Source organism: Balaenoptera ricei, chromosome 1 (assembly GCF_028023285.1).
Source record: "Balaenoptera ricei isolate mBalRic1 chromosome 1, mBalRic1.hap2, whole genome shotgun sequence".
Taxonomy (NCBI): Eukaryota; Metazoa; Chordata; class Mammalia; order Artiodactyla; family Balaenopteridae; genus Balaenoptera; species Balaenoptera ricei.
Window position 1 is genome coordinate 99,164,884 of NC_082639.1, and position 19,341 is coordinate 99,184,224.

Genomic DNA, 19,341 nt, shown 5'->3' on the forward strand with positions numbered 1-19,341 from the left:
GGCTTTTTCTTAAACTAACCCTGACTCCTGGAAAAGAGGCAGAGCAGGAGAGTGTCGAGTGAGCTGCTGACGACAGCAGCTTCAGAGGTCTTGTATAAAAAGCTAACTGAGCTTTCAGTGGAAATTTCTCTACTCCTGGCCTCATGTCTACTTCTTGAAGGTGTCTGAATAGAATGCAGAGACTGTCAAACCAAAGGGTTAAATCCTGCCCAATTGTAGGGACCTATTCAGCAGGCTGCCATACACATGCTAAGGTGGAGGCCAAACCCTGAACACATGCCCCGTTTCTCCAGGAATGTAACTATGAATAAAGGGAAAGGGTATGGAAGGTGGACGAGAACTCAGGGGAAATTGAAAAGGTTGTCAGTAGGCCTTCAAAATGTTTGTGTGTAACACACAAAGATGGGGATGCAGGAGGATCATCATTCCTAGAACTGTTATGTTTGCTGGGTGACAATGTACAGAAGCAATAATTACAAAGAGACAAAACAGTTTAACACTGAGAAACAGAAGTCTCAGAATAAAGGAATCAGGTGAATGAGATTAATCAGGCTTTCTATAGGAGGTGGCTTTTGAGCTGGATTTTTAAAAGATAAGGAATGTCCTGGTTGAGAGAGGACAGAGGAAGGCATTCTAAATAGAAGGAACTGGTTTATGCTGAAACTTAGAAGCAAGAATGTGCAAGCAATATATAAGGAATTTCAAGCAAGTACATATTATATACACTGGAGAATACAGAGAAATTAGAATGCTGAGATCAGGGCTTAAATAATGTGAGGTGACTGCATGTGCCCAGACTGTCAAATGGCTCAGAGTCCCCTATAGAGCCACACAGCATCTTGATCTATGTCAGTAAACACCAAGGCACCAATGGGAAAACACAAGGATGAGTCCATTTGTTACAGATACTGGGACTAGAAGAGAGCTACACTGTAAAACCCACAAAATGCTAAGTATCATTAATCACAGTTCCCTATCATTTGAGATTCTGGGGTAAATAAGAGATATCAAATATCCTATCCAGAACTGTGATGCATTAATGTAGGCTTACGGGCCCAGAACCTGACACAAATCAAGCCAAACTCTTAAGAAATTAGAATGTAAAAAAGGAATTCTTTAAAATAGAAAATACATGTTTCTTTCCCTGACTCTCAAACTTAAAACTTGACTGGTCCCCTATATCCTGTTTGGCATACTGGACTTTTGAGGCTAGCACATTCACCGTAGCTGCGGTCATACTGAATAGGAAGAGAGCTATGAAAGAGCTTTAGGGACTGCAAAATCAGTTTACTAATAAGTGAGAGGATAGTTCTGGTGTACTACAGGGTGCTAGAACAACAGCCAAAGACATGATACAAATTCCGATTTCATAAACTTCGAATTAGGTCTCTGGCTTCTTGCACTTGTTGGAGGTAAAAACAGAGCTATTTATCGGGCTTCTGCCAAGTTTCCTAACTGAACTTTCCTCACCTCTGATGACAAAAACTGCAAGGGCAACCCTGTTCTTCCACGGCATTTTCCTGGCGCCACTTTCAAAAACAGAATATTGAAATGTATGTGTGTGTGTATATATACATATATGCGTTTATACATATATATGTATATATATAAATTATATTTATGAACATTGAATAAGCCAAAAGGTGAGCAGTATCTTAAATTTCTGCTTTACTTAACTGGCACAATTTAGTTAGTGCTGGAAGGGAGGCAACCATTTAAGTGATAGCATTTGTTGGTATCATCTTGGTTTTTTCCTCCTCCCCTAGGCAGTTTATAAAAGGTGATTTCTGAAACCCTTCACAATAGAAAAGCTCAAGGGTTTACATTCAACTGTGACACCACTATGAATTCATTAAGAAGCATGTTTCAGGTTGCACTATAATTTCCCTATGTAACATAAACCCATGGAATCTGACATAAGCTGATTGCTCATGCTGGTTATTTTATTTACATTTCTGAATGGAAGGGATCTCAATACTCATAAAATATCTTACTAACTTATTATTTTTCATCTGTTCTCCCAGAGCAGCTATTATAAAACAGGCATAGAGACAGAGGTCTCAACTTGTATGACTGGTTAAGCAACCAGGGAAAAGTTACTACTCCAAAGCAATTTTTTTAAAAATAATTCAATATGGAGCTTGAGACCAAATGAGGTATCACTACTCTAAATGCCATGTGAAAGATAAAAGTTAAAAAAACAGTGTTCATTATCTTTGTTGAAGTCCTATGGGAGTAGGAGGTAGTTCACAGGAACTTTGGGGATCTGGAGTTTACCTAAGTCTTTCTTTAGAGACCTAATGTTAGCAGACACAGCCTAGTATAAACGGGAACACAGGTGAATGGATGAGAGTGGGCTCCTTACAACCCAGAAATATGAATGCGCCTCCTTACCAGCATGTTACTAATCAGACTTCTGAAATGGAAGATAGCATCATGCATCTAATTCATTATTTGGAGATGTATGTTCTGTTCATCTACCCAAAGAATAATAATTTCCACTTATTCCAGAAAATATAGCAAGCTCAGATAAATTGCTAGAGAAGTAACAATTACCAGTTAACTCCAGAGCCTGATCTGCAGTCTTCTGCCTGTAAGTCTGTGTTCAAATCATCCCACTTTCTTTCTTCTGCTGCCACAATGCGTTAAATCAGTATATTCTTCGACCCTCTAGTACAGCCTTGGGCCTACTCTTCTACTAAATATACTTTCATCATTTTACCATATCTAATGATTACATGCCTAACAGTATAAATTCCCCAAGGACAGGTTCTGTACCTATTTTTTTAAAATATTTTAATATGTATTTCAAGGTCATATCCCCTATGATCCAGTCAGTACGTATACTTGACTGAGCCCAATAAAGACAGGAAATCTTTTTCAGTTGTTTAGAGAGAAAATCTTGGCAGTTCCCCCTGTAAAAATGTAGAATTATCCAGGATTCAGAATTGATCAGCAAAATTCAGCTTGGAAGAGAGGGAAAAGGCAGCTTTTTTTAGTACCTTAATCCAATATCCTTTTATTATTTTTCTTAATTAACCTGATATATTTTCAGAATCAGTCACTGCAGGGTACAGCTTTGACATGAACAGTGGGCGCTGGGAAATTCTGAGTGGTTCTTTCCCTTTCTTTCTCACATGTCCACAGAGGTACATGATTTTAGTCCTAACTCTTTGCTGTCCCATTCTGCTTCTGACATCACACTTTCATTTTCTAAACCAGGATGGTCCTTAGCCCTTATTAATCTGTCATTATTAGGAATGAGAGGATATAAAAGACAAAGATAAAAATGAATGAGTATAGTAGGCTTTAGTCTTACGGCAGCTACTATATGAATCTGAGGGGTGACATTTCTTATTTCAATCTTGAGTTGTGGAGCACTTCATTTTTTAATAAATTCTAAACTATTCAGATGAACATAATGAATACTGCTGTTTACAAAAACACAAACTTCATCATTTATGTGTAAAGATGAAAGTCTTTCACGTCTGATATCTGAAAAAGAATAAAATAAAGAGACCTCCTTCTATTTCCTCTTGTTTGACTGAAAGGAAAAAGCCTCTATCAGTCTAGATTGACTTTTTTGGGTCACTAAATCTTATGTGAGGCATGTGAAAATAACTCATCAGTCACTTCTAGTCAAATGAATAAATCCGCAAGGATGACCTAATCTACTGTTATGGCAGTAGCCTCTGTCTTACACTAATACATGTCTTGCCTACCTTAAACCCTCTACCAATAGACTGAGTTATTTGTGAACAGGGATTGCATTTTATATTTCATAAAGGTGCCCAATAAATATCTGCTCCTTGAATGAACGAATGAATGATGAACAAATTCATTGGTAGTAACATCTGAATATAATGAATTCAAACATCAAAAACTTACAGTATTTTACAGGATAATCATTACCATACTATAGCATGTTAAAGAATAATAGTTAACATATTTTTAAATGCTGAGGCTCTTTAAAAATTAAACTTTGAAAACAAATTAAGATAAGCCCTACTGGAGTCTTTTCATTCAATAAGCCAGTACTGAAACAAGAATCTTTTCAGGGTATCCAGGATTCTGAACTGCATGTTCTAGTGCAGGTTTTTGGTTTTGGATTTTTTTAGAGTCAGTATTATAAAAGCTAAAATACACCAAGAGCAAATTAATAAGAAAAGTCTACACAGCTAGGGCTTTGTTGAATTAGAATCCCTGGGCTCCCAATAAGGACTAAATCCCAAAGGGATCACACAGTCAAGTAAATAAAAAATCCATCTGAATTTTATCAGAGGGCAGAGTTTCAACTTTGAATCCCCAGCAACCAAGGATGAATTATGTATAAGATTAGTAAAGTGCCTTCATCCACGCCCCAACCAGAGAACATTCTTCTATCTCACTGTGACTGAAGGAAAAACAGCAGTGTATTTGTCTGCCAAGAATAGTTGTGGCTATACTCTAGGTAGGAGTTTAACAACACTGAGGGATTAAAATTTAATTGTAAACCTGCTGCTACCTGGGAGTAAAAGCTTGAACTCTGGCATCAGAAAGAAACCGGGACTCCAGCATACTGAATAGATGAAAACAAGAGCTGGCATGTTCCTAACAAAGAGTATGAGAGTATGTTCCCTTCTTAAATTCTTCCCCAAACTGCTTCTTTCTCTGTATATCCTATTTGTAATATGCAAGAGTGCTCAATGGGAATATAGCTCTTTTCTACACTTTGAATAGTACATATACATTTCATTTCCAGAACGCTTGAAATTACAGGATGAGGTTAAAGGGTGATTACGTGGTCTGAATTCTCTGAATATCAGTTCTCTTAATTTTGTTGAGCATCACCTGAAGCCCAAATAATTTCTTTTCTTGAAGCTGGCTGTCGAGATGGACATAAGGCAATCTTAATATTATTACAGAACTAAGATTATTTTTTCCTCAAATTCAGATAGACTGCCATTAACACCCAATCTTTCATTGAGGCCTCATCGACATTAAGGAACACATCGAAGTTTCCGATGTATTGTTACAACTGCTAGAAGTACATCTGCTACCTAAAAATCCCACTTTAGCAAAACAAAACAAACAAAAAAGCCCCACGAGTTATGTTATTTTAGACCAAAAGTTTATTCTGTTCAGTTAAACTTCCCCTCACAGTCCTTCACAAACTTCACCTTTGATTTTGAAAGAAGAGTGATGTTGAAACATAAGATATAGATTTGTAGTTTATATTAAGACTTTTTTTTTTTTACCATTTCAAAGAGTTAAGTAAATTCCCTCTGAATCACTACAAATGAGTGCCTACTGTTTCTTCAGTATTACTGCACATTTCAGACAGTTAGAAAGGCTGAAGTTCTTTATACAGTTGTGTGAGTATGTGGTATAAATGATCAAACAGTGTTCTTTCTTAAGTGGTTTACTAGCCAGAACAGGAATGAAATTAAAGTGAATCAGTTTGAAGACAGAAAAGCAAATGTGCATTCTTTATTTTAAAACATCAGAGTTCATCAAATAGGCTTATACTATGAAGAATTTTCCAGGTAGCTTATTTGTCTACTTCTACCTTTGCAGTTAAGCACTTCTGCAATCTAAGTGCCTTTTCTATTTTCTGACAATCCACATTGCCTCTTTATTTAAAACTCTTCTCCAAATTCATCTCCTATGGGAAGACACTAGCAAAGCCAATTTACTATCATCACTCCATCAGTCTATATTCCCTCAGCATTACTGTATTTGGTTTGAAATTTATTCTTTTGTACTTGTTTTAGTATACGTTGTAAGGTGACATATTTTTGAAACCAAGCATATATATGACTAAAGGGCTATCTATTGTGTGATTTCAAGGAACTCTCTTACCTTTAACGGCTCAAACTTCCTCATCTATTACATTGGAAGATCATAGTCTGTCCTCCAATGCTTCTGGTAAGAATAAATGACAGTGTAAGTATAAACTCTTAAAAAAAGAAAACTAATGAAGTCCATGTTACTCTTGGTTTAGAATTGTAATATATTAAGTAGTTGCACTAATTTAGTTCTTTTGAGCATTAGAAATTTGATTGGTGGGGGAAGGAGCAAAATTCCACTCAAGAAAAAAGCCAAAATAACTATTCCTTGCGATTTAAATTTTCCTCTGTACCCATTATTCTCTCCATTTAGAGGATTATGCTGGGTCTGCAAAACACAAAGATGTTTTCTAAAACAAAACCCAGTAGGTTTCCTAATACGAATTCTAATACCACTAGTGTAATGGGTTTGGAATGAGTGATTTACATCAATATCTGGGCACAGCTCTTCTAAAAACTGCTATGCAGTCCATTTGCCTCAAGTGCTAATAATTAACAATAAATATATTAGTAGAAATTAGTGACAGGATATCTTAGACTTTGGCACTGAGACTTTCACTTTGAGGGGGGAAAAGATGATTAAATATACTGCCAAATAAATTCAGGGAGAGATTTTGTGAACTTCATACTTGTCAAGCACATGTTTAATAGGGAAAGAGGGTGCTTTCCACAAACTTCAAAACTGAATTAAATCCTGGGGAAGGGATACAGACATGCATTAAAAAGTGCATTGCCCTAACTTTTATTATTATTATTATTATTTTTGCCTTTGAAGAGTTCAGTACTTAGAAAATTTGGATAAAGAAGAACATTAGCAATTTCATAAATTTCTCTTTCTGGTTCTTTTTGAAGGAGAACAATGAGGATGAAGCATGAGAAATTACCCTTATAAAAAGTAGAGAACAACTTTTCTCTTGCTACAAATATCCCAGTTAATTCAGAAAATCAAAATTGGAATATGCCAGACTGCCCAAATAAAGACTTTAGCAGCACTAACAACGGAACAAAAGTGTAAACATTTAAAATTTTTGACCTGTCACAATAGGCTCATTTTATTATCAGGATACTCTCTGGGAAATACCTCAGCTATATTACTGTGGAAACAGCATGGTTATAGAAGAGTATTTTACAGGAATTTAAGTTTAGTTACAATTCAGAATGTTTTTAAAACTATATTAGTTCTTGAAAATAATCCATTTTCAAACAAAGTAAAGCAACATTTTAATTGTCAGTTTAATTTCTAAATGGGGCCCTATGTATTTAATAAAGAAGAATGTAACTCTCATAGGTTTTTAGTATTAATAAAGTCAGATGAAGAATATTAAAAAAATCTTTTACCTATGAACAGATTTCACATCACTGGTTATGACAATGGAAAATTAGGAACCTTTAAAAATATTTTTTTTCGGGCTTCCCTGGTGGCTCAGTGGTTAAGAATCTGCCTGCCAATGCAGGGGACACAGGTTCGAGCCCTGGTCTGGGAAGATCCCACATGCTGCGGAGCAACTAAGCCCGTGTGCTACAACTACTGAGCCTGCGCTCTAGAGCCTGCAAGCCACAACTACTGAGCCTGCAAGCCACAACTACTGAGCCTGCACGCCACAACTACTAAAGCCCATGCGCCTAGAGTCCGTGCTCCGCAACAAGAGAAGCCACCGCAATGAGAAGCCCATGCACCGCAACGAAGAGTAGCCCCCACTCGCCCCAACCAGAGAAAGCCCACACGCAGCAACGAAGACCCAATGTAGTCAAAAATAAATTAATTAAATTAATTAAATTAATATATATATATATTTTTTTCTACTGGTATATATCAATATATGGTTACAATTGTCTATCAACTCCCCTAGTTATGAAGACAATCTTTGCCCTGCAAAAAATGATAATTGTGGACAAACCTTCTCAAAAGTTCTGGTCGCTGTTCAGTAAAAGACAATAAGCATTTATATCTGCTTATTATTTTTTAAAATTTAATCTGGGGAGAAAAATGTTAATTATTTTTGGGAAGGGACTGAAGAAATCCCAGTGAGACATTCTGTAGAGAGGTCTTTTGTTAGTATAACATCTGACCTTCTATATCTTTGGAAATCATGCAAACTTGGCTAATGTAGTACTTAAAGAATTAATCAAGCAGATTGTTAGGCCCTAGTTACAGTGGAGCCAGCCAATTATGAGTTGCTCAGAAATTCATCACTGGCATGTCTAACCACATTTTCCCACATAAAGATTAGTAGAAATATGTGGAAACTGGGCCCATTCCCACCCCAGCACAGCTACAATATGTGTTCAGTGAAACAAATTTTAACCAAGTTTTGCCTTAGTGAAACAAACAATTTATTTGGGAATCTTTCTGATTTCTGTCTTTACCCATAACATCTTTTCTGCCAACATTGCAAAGTCTGCCCCATTTAGTTAAAACGCAACTAGGGATTTTTATATTCAAACACACTTGTGAATTCAAAGCACTAAAAAGTCACATGCCAGAAGCCTGAATTTATCAGTAAGTTAATGAAATTCCCAAAGACCATCTTCAGTCTTTTCACTGTTGTAATATGCCCTCCCAAGGCTTACTAAGAAGAAAGCTTTTCTTGCAAGAGAGAAATGAAAGAGGCCAGAGTAGATGAAGATTGGTTCTCTAAGGAGAGGGCAGTGCTGCTCTTAAATAAAGAAGCGCCTTTCAGATAAGCAGAATCAGATTCCAGTTCATTGGTTTGCTGGCTACCCTTACTTTGAACTCTCATATTTAACCCGGCAGGCTTCAAAGCAGGTGAGAAAGTGACCTACCACTTAAAAGCAATTTTTCCTTTTTCAGGAATTCTGGTCTTAGAGAATATCAGCTCTGATATCAGCACATTCCACATCTCCAGGAATTTATACAATTTTTTTTTTCATTGCTCTATGTCTAATGTCCGGCGAGGAGAAAAATCAGGAAAAAGTCCTAACTTGCTGAAAATGAAGTCTTCTTCCATATAGCTTAATATCATGCAAAAGAAGAAGGGGCACTAAAACCACGGACCATTCTAGTGCATTCCCTTCCATTTATCTAAACCTGATGTTCAGTGAGGATTATTAAAAATCATTAATCCCTAGTGCCTTGCTTCACAAAAAGGCAATTTTTGTAACAAATGCATTTTAACAAATTCAAACTGAATTTGCTCTAGCATGTGAGCTAATACAAAAAGATATTAGATGAGGAAGAGACAATGGCAACAATGGAAGGAACTTAGGAAATTTTCTTAAATTGCTTTACCTTACTAAATAGAAGAACAAATATGTTTCAAAGATTCTTCATTGATTTCTGTACTTCATTGATACTGTACCTGACTATCAAATATCTGACCTAACTGAAAATTTTAACACAGGCAATTTGCAACTTATCAATTGGTTCTGCTCTATAAGGCACTTTGCTAGTGCCTAGTGCCTAGAATTTGAAACATTTCTCCACTTTCTGGTACACATAATGTACCAGAAGTATAGTACTAATAGTATTGTTTAAATGATACTTAACCACCATTTCTATGGAAAAATGCATTTTGATTTTACTAGTAGAACATGGCTCCTCCAAACATGAAGGGGGTAGGGCTTCCCACTATAGCTGCACTTTGGTGATGATGATGACGACGATGGCAACAACAGCTAACACCTAGTTTTTACTGTCAGCAGACACAGTTCTAAACACTTGATAAATTTTAAACTCATTTAACCCTCACAGAAACCCATGAGGTAGTACTATTCTCATTTTACAATGCGGGGTGGCGGGGGAAGGTTAAGCAACTTACCCAAGGTGGCACAGCCAATAAGTGTCAGGGCTGGAATCCAAAGCAAAGCAGTCTGGCTCCAGAGCCTATGTTCATAACGACTCTACAATCCTACCCCTTCTCCACCTTGATAAGGTGGCACTATCCAGGAATTCTAAATTCTTCTTATTGCAGGTAGAGTAAAGCAGGACTTCTCAAGTTTTAAATGTGTACATAGGATCACCTGAGGATCTTGTTAAAATGCAGATTCAGGAAGGCTGGAGTGGTGCCTGTGGTTCTGCATTTCTAACAAGTTCCTGGGTGATGGTAATGCTCCTGGGGCAGAGACCACACTATATTAAATGGTGAAGAAGCAGAATTTGAGCCTCTAGTTTTCTTGCTGTCTGTCTGTTGAGGTATTTGTATATTGAGTTTATAAGCTGGAGCCTGCCTATACTATAATCATTTCCCATTAATTCTTAAATGGAAACTGCCCTTGGAACTGCTGCATAACAAATATCGGTCTGCAGGTACTTTCAGTAAATACTTAACTTTTAGGAATTTAAAATGTACATGTAAAGGCCACGGGGATAAAACGTGGCTGTAAAAGTTTGCTGTCAGGCACATTTTAAACACTATACACTACCAACAAATACCAAAAGATAGTAAACAAATGCCTGTTTATTGTTCATCAACTAGAATCACAGTAAACTAATAACTTTTGGTCTAAAAAAGAAGCTTCCACTTTCAAATGTATAATTATTCATTCTCGGACACTGCTAGGAGCTTGTGCTATGCAATCTTAAAGGCTCTTCGGGTGCATCAGAGATCTCTTAGGTAAAGGCAGACACTATATATATACTAACACTGATGAATAGAGCAAACAGTGAGTACACGCCACATTAATTTTAGCCAGTACCTCATGGAAGTACACTACTAACAATGACTACATCTCTACTCCAGATTCTAGATCTTCCTCCTCTCTCTGTTTTATCTCCTTCCCACTGCCCTGAGAGAAACCCAAGGACCATCTCTCCCATTGCTTTCCTGTGATCTCAAATACACAGCTGCATATTTTTTTCCGGTTGTTAAATTGACAAGATTCTCTGTCTAGTCCATTTTTTTCCATGCCAGATTACACTGTGAAGTCATTTCAGTTTGAGACACACTCGCTCCCCAGTCAGCACCATTGCAAGCAACAGAGTTATGGTATGATCACTAAGCTTTCTTCTTATGCTAAAAGGAAGCAGAAGAGTCAGTTTCCAACCCAAATATCTATGCTCCCTGAACAACAGTAAAAAGTCATCCTTCTTGAAGCCTAACCCAGAATCAAGTGTAGTCTCAGACTCCTAGGCCTACAGCCAGTGGCAACTTAACACATTATACAATTGACCTTCAGGGAAAAAGAGAAACCAGTGCTCTTACTACTGGTGTCAGAAGAAAACCAACTAATCTTTAAGGCACAAAATAAACTCTTAATGCAGGAAAAGAAAGTGTGAGGCAACAGGGAGTTAGAATGGAGGCACATAGACAAAAATATAGAAATTACATTACCAAGTAAGGCCTAGTATTTCTATGGTTCTCAGTGCTTTTCTATTTGGAAATATAATGAATTAACATTTTCTTTTTGGGTTTGAATTCTTATTAGTTGGTAAAAATACAAAGATATACAAGACACATTTTTTAAAAGGCTTGGAGACTTACAGGGACTTATCTTTGGTAATTTTGCTTTGAGCCAGTGATATTAATTAACAGGTTTATGTAGAAAAGTAAATAATCATGGGATACTCTCTCTAATATCAGTCCTCAAATACTTTCTGGACCTGGGTCCGGAAATGGGGAAGCAGTTCAAAACTAAAGGGTAAAAATAAAAATAAAGGTCTGTACATGGTTCTGCACCCAAGGTTGGGAGATCAATAAGAACATGTAGATATAAAAACAGGGAGAAATTTTGAGTAAAGAGGCACACTCTGAACCCAGGGCAAATGTCACAACTGTCCCACCTTACCTACTTATTCTTCATCCTAGTTGCACTCTTGAATTTAACATTCACCAAATCCTGAGAATTAATGATTTCATTTAAATGGAAAAATCAAAAGGCTTCTGTACAAAACAAGGGATTTTTTTTAAATGCCAAAGAAAATGCATTTAAAAGGGGTGGATTATTCTTTAGCTAGTAACAAGGGCTATGCTTACCACCAAAAGTGATCTACAAAGACCAACTTTATAATGTTATGCCATTGTATTCTCTAAACTTCTAAGCAACAAAAATACAGCTCAAATCACCAAAATCTTATGTTTAACATATTTATGGCAGCAACTTTACAAATCAATTCCTGTAATTTACTATAACAAATAGCTTCACTGCTCAGCTGGTTTAGCACAAACAGATCAGAGATGGTTTCTTGTCTGTTTTACAAATACTCTGCACAAGTCCTTGAGATCATACTTACAGCTTTAGCAAAAACACCCATGATTTCAGGAAACTGGTGTGTGAGAAGAGCTATCATTGCTGTAGAAGAACACAGTCCTGCTGTGAAATGGATGAAAAAAGGAAGCTCCTTCTTTGGGTAAACAGAAACATGATGAAACGCTGCAAGGGAGAAAAGACAGAAATGGATTTTATTTCAGAATACAGTGTAAGCCAGTTTTAATATTTTCAAATGAAATCCATGTATAAAAACTAAAAAGGAAAACGTTTTTTAAAAAAAGAACAAGAAGTCTCTGGTCAAGCAAGGGAGAAGGAAATTATTATCCATTATTTTCTCTAGCATCAACAGCACACCTACATAGCCAGATGACTGTCAGGAACTGGGAATAGGATGGCACTGTGGGAAAGAACAGTAATTGTAGTCATGCTGAGGTGGTTTTGAAAAAGAGCTTTGTCACTTATTAGCTGTGTGATCTTGAATAAGTTGCTAAACCCTCTAGTAGTTGCTATGGAGTTGTTATGATGAACACTGTTAAGCCCTTTATAAAGGTGTTGTTATAATTTTGATCTTTGGGAGCTCAGAGATAAGTATAGAGATCAAGAGACAGACGTGTGGTTGGAGATTTACCAGAACAATCAGTTAACAATTTTACCCAGTTATTAATAAGTGTCCTATATGTGGCATTTCATTGAGCACTGTAAAAATCTAACCAGAACACCAAAGCCCTAGGATTCTGAACATAAATGGAGTCCCTTGTCTTATTTTACCACATTTGCACATTTACTCAGGTATTATTTTTCTAATGATTGGATATTTTATTACCAATAGTATTCAGGTAGTTTTATGTTATTTGAAATTTGAAAATACTTGAATAACAATGCTGAGAGGAGCCTATTACAGTGACTGGCAGACAGTAGGTACTCAATAAATGTCTGTTAAACTGAGAGTTATTCTGGGACTTCAGTTGACTGCTTAGGGTTGGACACAAACCTAGGAATTCCTGATGTAATATCCTGCATAAGTAAGGAATGACTAATTCAGTGCTGAATCGAGGTCAGCTATAAATTTAACTTTTTAAAACATAATGATTCACAGGGAAGATTACACCTAAGTTTCCTTCAGTAGCCAGGAATTTTTTTTAAGTGTTACACTATCTTCAGAAAGTATATACCAAAAAGCAAACTCATTAAAAATCCAGAAAATTTCCAGAGCCTTGAGTCATGTTTAAAGTAAAAGCACACCAAGTCTGAATTTTTTTAAATTAGAAACATTAGAAGCTGTGGACAACATTGTGCTTTCAGCACCCAAAAAAGCAGCAGTTCCTCCTGCTCTGTCCCTCAGCCATTAGAGGCCAACTTCTTCCAGCAAATCAAAAGATACAAGCCATATTTGCAAAGGCAGGGAACAAATACTTATATGTGCCAATGGTTACTATAATTGTTTTCATGTGAGAGACAGCACAATTAATAATATTAATTAAACTGTAGCATTTTGTGGCTCACAAAGTGCTTTAATTTATATTAGTTTAATTTTTTTCAATAACTCTAGGAGATAGATAGTATTATTCTTATTTTATAAGGTAGAAAACTATATAGCTTTAATAGGATAATTTTCTAAAATGTGAAATTTTTATACTGTAGGAGAGATCCAATTATTTCTTTTTGGATTGCTTTCTGTAGATTCATTTGTCAGTCAATGTTTGGCTAATACATCAAAATAATGGATGACTAGTACAGAAACACTCCCTTGGAAGTAAAGTTCAAATTTCATCACTGGCTTGTAGAGAAAAATTTATCAGGAGGCATAAAAGACAACTAAATAGCTATGTGAACTAAGGGAATAGTTCAAGTCTGAACTTATGAGGTTCATAAGCAAATTCCAGAATGCTGTAAGTCATACCAAGGTTGAAGGAGAATTGAAAACAAAAAACATTAAGTACTCCTGGGTATTAAAACTCCACATTATTAAAAATTTGTTCATTCTATCATAGTCAGAGACAGAAAAAATACTCTAAGAATATACAATATAATCAAACTAAAACCCCCAGAATATCCCTCCTCTCCTACCTTCTAGAATTTGCAAATGAGTAGAACCCTAGAAATAATAAAGCCCTGCCAAAGAGCAAGCTCTCTTCTTATAGCCTATGGCTCTGACAATACATAACAATAACAACCTTGATTTTATTCACATTAACTATGAAAGACGGCCTTATATCAGGCAACCTCTGTAACGATTTGGGGGGGGGGCATAATTTTAGGCTAAATGTATTAGCCTAACATAATACACTCTTGTATACTGATGTTCCGCAATTAAAGATTCGTTCCTTTGCCTTAAATATCCTTGTTCCCATTAAAATGGAAAAACAATACCTACTATCACCACCGTAATAGGAAAGGAAAAATTTCTAACACTAATGACCTTCTAATTGCTGAAGTCAATGGATTCTTCTCAGTAATTATCTTACTAAATACCTCGGATACTCCTCCTCACTTGGAAATTTTTTCCTCCTCTTAGTTTCTAGGATATCTAGTTCTGGTTCTTGTCCTGTCTCTCTGACCACTCCTTCACTGAATCTTCTGACTCCTTATTGGCCACACATCCCTTAGACATTTTCATCATGGTTCACCCTTAGTTTACTTCTCACACTCTTTACAGTTTCCCTTAGTGATCTCATTCATGCCTAGAAAATGATGACTCCCAAGTCAGTTTTGTGATGCAGAGAGATGCAGAGGGAATGAGATATTTTTGGCAATTTTGTTTGCATGACCTGATCCTGTCCCTGCGCCACAGCTGATTGGATCAGGGATGAACACCTGGTAAATGTGATTTACTCTCCCAGAAGTTTTAGAAGTGGGATTGAGATATTCTTCATTCTGTATTATTTGCCTGAACTGATGACATGTAAACTTAGAGCTGCACGGGGGTATCAAGTTTGGCTACATGAGTGTCTAAGAAGGGAAAGCCGAACTGCAAAGATTAAGATATAAAAATGAAGCATACACTGAGAGAAGCAGAAATGAGAGCTCATACAAAGAAAAGATAAGAGTTGGGGAATGAAAAAAAAAGAAAGTGAGAATAGGAGAGGCTGAAAAAGGCAGTCAGCGACAGAGATATACAGATAACTGACTCCTGGAAATCCTGATAGCCTTCTAGTTTCTGGTTCTAGTCTCTTCTGAGGTGCAACTATAATTGTTGCCTTTGGGTTCCTTGAGATAATCCAGTCTTCTTCCAACAAATTCTCTTTATTTTAAAGCTAGTTTCAAGTGGCTCTCTTATACCCAAAGAATGCCTGCAACATTTACTATTTATATAACATATATATTTAATAATATACATATTATATATAACTTACAAATATATCTTAGCCCCATATATGTAGACATACAAAATATAAAGGCTATGTATGTATATGTTAAATAGATTAAATAATAAAATATTTAAGCATATACACACCTACATACACACACACGGATGTGTGCAACATACTCAAAAATAAAAAACCCTGGGAGAAAAATATCAGCATACTCAACTTCCATAATCTCCCCTAAATTTTTATCTATCTGTTTGAACTTTTCAGCTCATTAAGTCTGATGTTGTAAAAATGCAACTTTCCTTCCTAGACTTCAGTTCTAAAGGACCCAGAATTGTAAAAACTGTGGTATAGATTGATATCATAAGAGGAAACTAGCGTTCATAACTTTCAGCATACTTACCTATCAGTTAAATTTAAAAAAAGGAAAATTAAACAGAAATTTACCAGCTCACAGAGAAAAAGAGTGAGTGGATGCTAAGGCAGCTGAGACAAAAAGTACAGACTATTCTTTCAAAAGTTTGGGTTCCTGAAAGCAGGAACTAGACGAAAACGCTCTCAGCAATCATAACCCTATGTATTTCTGGTTCTCCTCCTGACTCTTTGACTGCTCTTTTTAAAACTGGGAAGTATAGTCCCTCCAACTTCACTCTTCTTTGTAAAGATTGTTTTGACTGTTCTGGGTCCTTTACTTTGCCATATAAGTTTTGGGATCAGCTTGTCAACTTGTAGGAATTGTATTGAATTTATAGATCAATTTGAAGAGAACTGTCATATGAATAATACTGGGTCTTCCAATCCATAAACGTGGACTGTCTCTCAATTTATTTAGATTTTCTCAGCAGTATTTAGTGGATTTTAGTATACAAGTCTCACACTTCTTTTGTTCAATTTATTCCTAAATTGTTTGTTCTTTTTGATGCTACTGTGATTGGAACTGTTTTCTAATTTTCATTTTGGATTGTCCATTGCTGGTATATAAACAAATGACTGAGTTTTGTATAATTACATCCTGCAACCTTGCTGAACTTGTTTATTAGTCCTAATAGTATTTTTATGGATTTCTTAGGATTTCTTGCACAGAAGGTCATGTCACCTGTGAATAAAGACAGTTTTACTTCTTTCTTTCGAACATGAATGCCTTTTATTTCTTTTTCTTGCTTGACGGCATTAACTAGAACCTCTAGTACAATGCTGAATAGAAGAAAGCAGACACCCTTGTCTTGTTCCTGATCTTAGCGGGAAAGCATTCAGTCTTTCACCATTAAGTATGATCTTAGCTGTGGGTTTTTCATAGATGCTCTTTATCAGGTTGAGGAAGTTCCCTTTTATTCCCAGTTTGTTCAGAATTTTTATCATGAATGGGTGTTAGATTTTTGTCAAATGCTTTTCTGCATCTATTGTCCTTTATTCTATCACATTTTCAGATGTTAAAGCAACCTTGCATTTGTGAGGTAAATCCCAATTGGTCATGGAATATAAACCTTTTTACATGTTGGTGGATTCAGTTTGTTAACATTTTGTTGAAGATGTTTGTGTCTATATTCAAGAGAGATATCGTTCTATAGCTTTCTTGTAATGCTTTTTGTCTGATTTTGGTGTCAGGGTAATGCTGGTCTCACAGAATGAGTTGGGGAGTGTTCCTCCTTTATTTCTTAAAAAGAGTTTGTGAAGGATTGGTATTATTTCTTCTTTAATTGTTTGTAAGATGACTGCTTTTTTTTTTTATAATATCTTTAATCTTTGTGTCCTTCATTGCATCTAGCACAGGGTTTTACCCAAAAAATATTCAGGAATGAACTAAATTATGCAACCATATCCAAGAAGTGGCTAAAATAGTATTTAAACAGCATCCTGAATTTCAACCAGAGGTACTTTTAAAATGGGAGAATACTATGAAAAACAATCTCACAACTAATTTTAAGTTTAGGAAAACTTGAATATTTACTTACGAGGTAATAGCTCTCTATCAGCAGTCTCTGTGCAGCTGGGATAAGGATAAAATAGATGGCCTTTCTCTAGTGGGTATGGAATCATTCTAAAAGCTGAGTGAAAAATAAAATACATATGTTGACATTCAATTCAATCTCACTTTCATCCTCTACTACAATCAAAGCTATTTTGGAGACGTATTTTTATTAAATTTTCACACAGAGTTTTATTTTCTTTTTTAGAGAGATACTTTAGGTGAAAGAAACAAAGTACGCAAAGGAACAAATAAGGAGAAGATCTATATAGAGAATCATGAATGGTCTGGCTGAAATAAAACTAAAGGGAGTAATGGATGATAAGACTAGCTGTGTCCTTCTTACCTCAGTCTCCTCATCACAAACACAACAGACTTAATTCTCACGTGTGAATTCCACTTCTTAGGGAAATCACATAACTGTTGTAGTCATAACTACTGGCAACCTAAGAGTTCTCAATGGCTCCTAACTTCATATGTGAGCTGTCACCAAGTTTTCTGTGAGCTTAATTTAGATCAGGGGTCACCAAAGTATCTAAATTAAGTACCTAAAGGGATCACCTTTGGCCAGACCTGGCCCACTGTTTTTGTAAATACAATTTTATTAGAATACAGCCATGCCTGTTCGTTTATATATTATATAAGGCTGCTTCCATGCTATAAGAGTTGGGTAGTTGTGACAGAGACTATGGCTCACAAAAACTAAATATTTACCGTCTGGCCCTTTACAGAAAAAGTTTACCCATCTCTCATCTAGATTGTCATCAACTCCTACAAACTTCTTAAAGAAGAAATCCTTATTGACCTACTCAACTATCAAAGTTGAGATAAGGTTTTTGTTTTTCCCTTAGTCCTTGGCTCTAAAAACTTTTGTTAAAATATGGATTTTGTTTTGCTACAATAAAATATAGTGATTTTTCCAAAGTCACAGAGCAAATCAGTGGCACTAGGAAATCATTCATCAAAATGATTATTCATGAAATACAGAATAAATCATATACTTATTGAAAACTTCCTATGTGCCAAGCAGAACACTAGGCACTGAAGACACATACAAGGTGAATGAGACAGAGCACCTGGTTCTGAGAAGCGTACAGACTACTGGAGAAAAAGCCAAAGAAAGTCTAATTACCCCAAAACATCCAGCTCCTCAGTTTTAGTAGTCCCGCTTTCATTAATCTTTATATTGTCAGTATCAAGCACAGTGTCTGACCCTCAGCAAGATGTTAATGCAGAGGTTCCCAAATTTTCTTGGTTCAAGGACATGTGGTGTCCTTCGTGTCTCAGTAATTTGCTATTAATGTCCCTACACTGAAAGAAATATCTAACAATTCCACTTATTAAGTAGTGGGTCTGATCAACTTCAAAAGTTTTTGTTCTAACAACTTAGCAGTGATTTGAAAAAAAAAATACACATAAATTAACGAAAAAATAGTTATTTTATTTTTAAATAACCATCATTTCTTCCTAATGGGATATATGAGCCTGTTGGGCACTGCATAATTTCTCAAACCTTGGAATCACATTGGACACCACTATCCTCATTTCCTGTTCCACACTGATTTTTGTGTGGTACTGCTTTTAATCACAGCAACTAACAAAACCCAGCTTTGCAAAGCTATGACAACACTGAAAAAAATAGAGAATGGAGAGCTATCTAATGTTGAAACCATGAACTATCTAGAGCTACAGTCTGAATGGTGTATTGTTATGTTTCTACTAAAAATTTAAAATATCCCATGGCACTCTTGTGAATTTGCTATAATACCCAAAGGTGCCTCAGTGCAAACTTTGAGGAGGTTAACCAATTTTAGTGAATGAACATTGAATTTATTTTTGAATTTTCATTGACAGGTGATTTTAAGAAGTTACAAATGAGAGATCTGGTAGTTAGTGGAAAATAATCCACTTCTCCAAAGAAATGTACGAATGGCCAATTAACACGTAAAAAGATGTTCAACATTACTAATTATTAGGGAAATGCAAATCAGAATCAAAATGAGATACTATTCCACACCCATTAGGATGCTCTTACCAAAAAAAACAGGAAATAACAAGTATTGGCAAG

General features: G+C 35.9%; 1 protein-coding gene across 6 annotated transcripts in view; it reads right to left on the minus strand.

The window, feature by feature from the left end:
* Positions 1–19,341, minus strand: part of ST7L (suppression of tumorigenicity 7 like) — a 144,262-nt gene that overhangs the window by 69,121 nt on the left and 55,800 nt on the right. For 2 of the 6 annotated variants that reach the window (XM_059927837.1, XM_059927858.1), the window contains exons 13-14: positions 17,260–17,352; positions 12,019–12,158 (exon numbers count right to left, since the gene is read on the minus strand). In XM_059927837.1, coding sequence (XP_059783820.1) covers positions 12,019–12,158; positions 17,260–17,352 — 233 coding nt within the window. Of the gene's footprint in view, positions 1–5,008; positions 5,905–11,975; positions 12,159–17,259; positions 17,353–19,341 lie in introns of those variants that run through there. The other 4 variants (XM_059927847.1, XR_009504193.1, XM_059927868.1 and 1 more) reach the window with 4 other exon arrangements.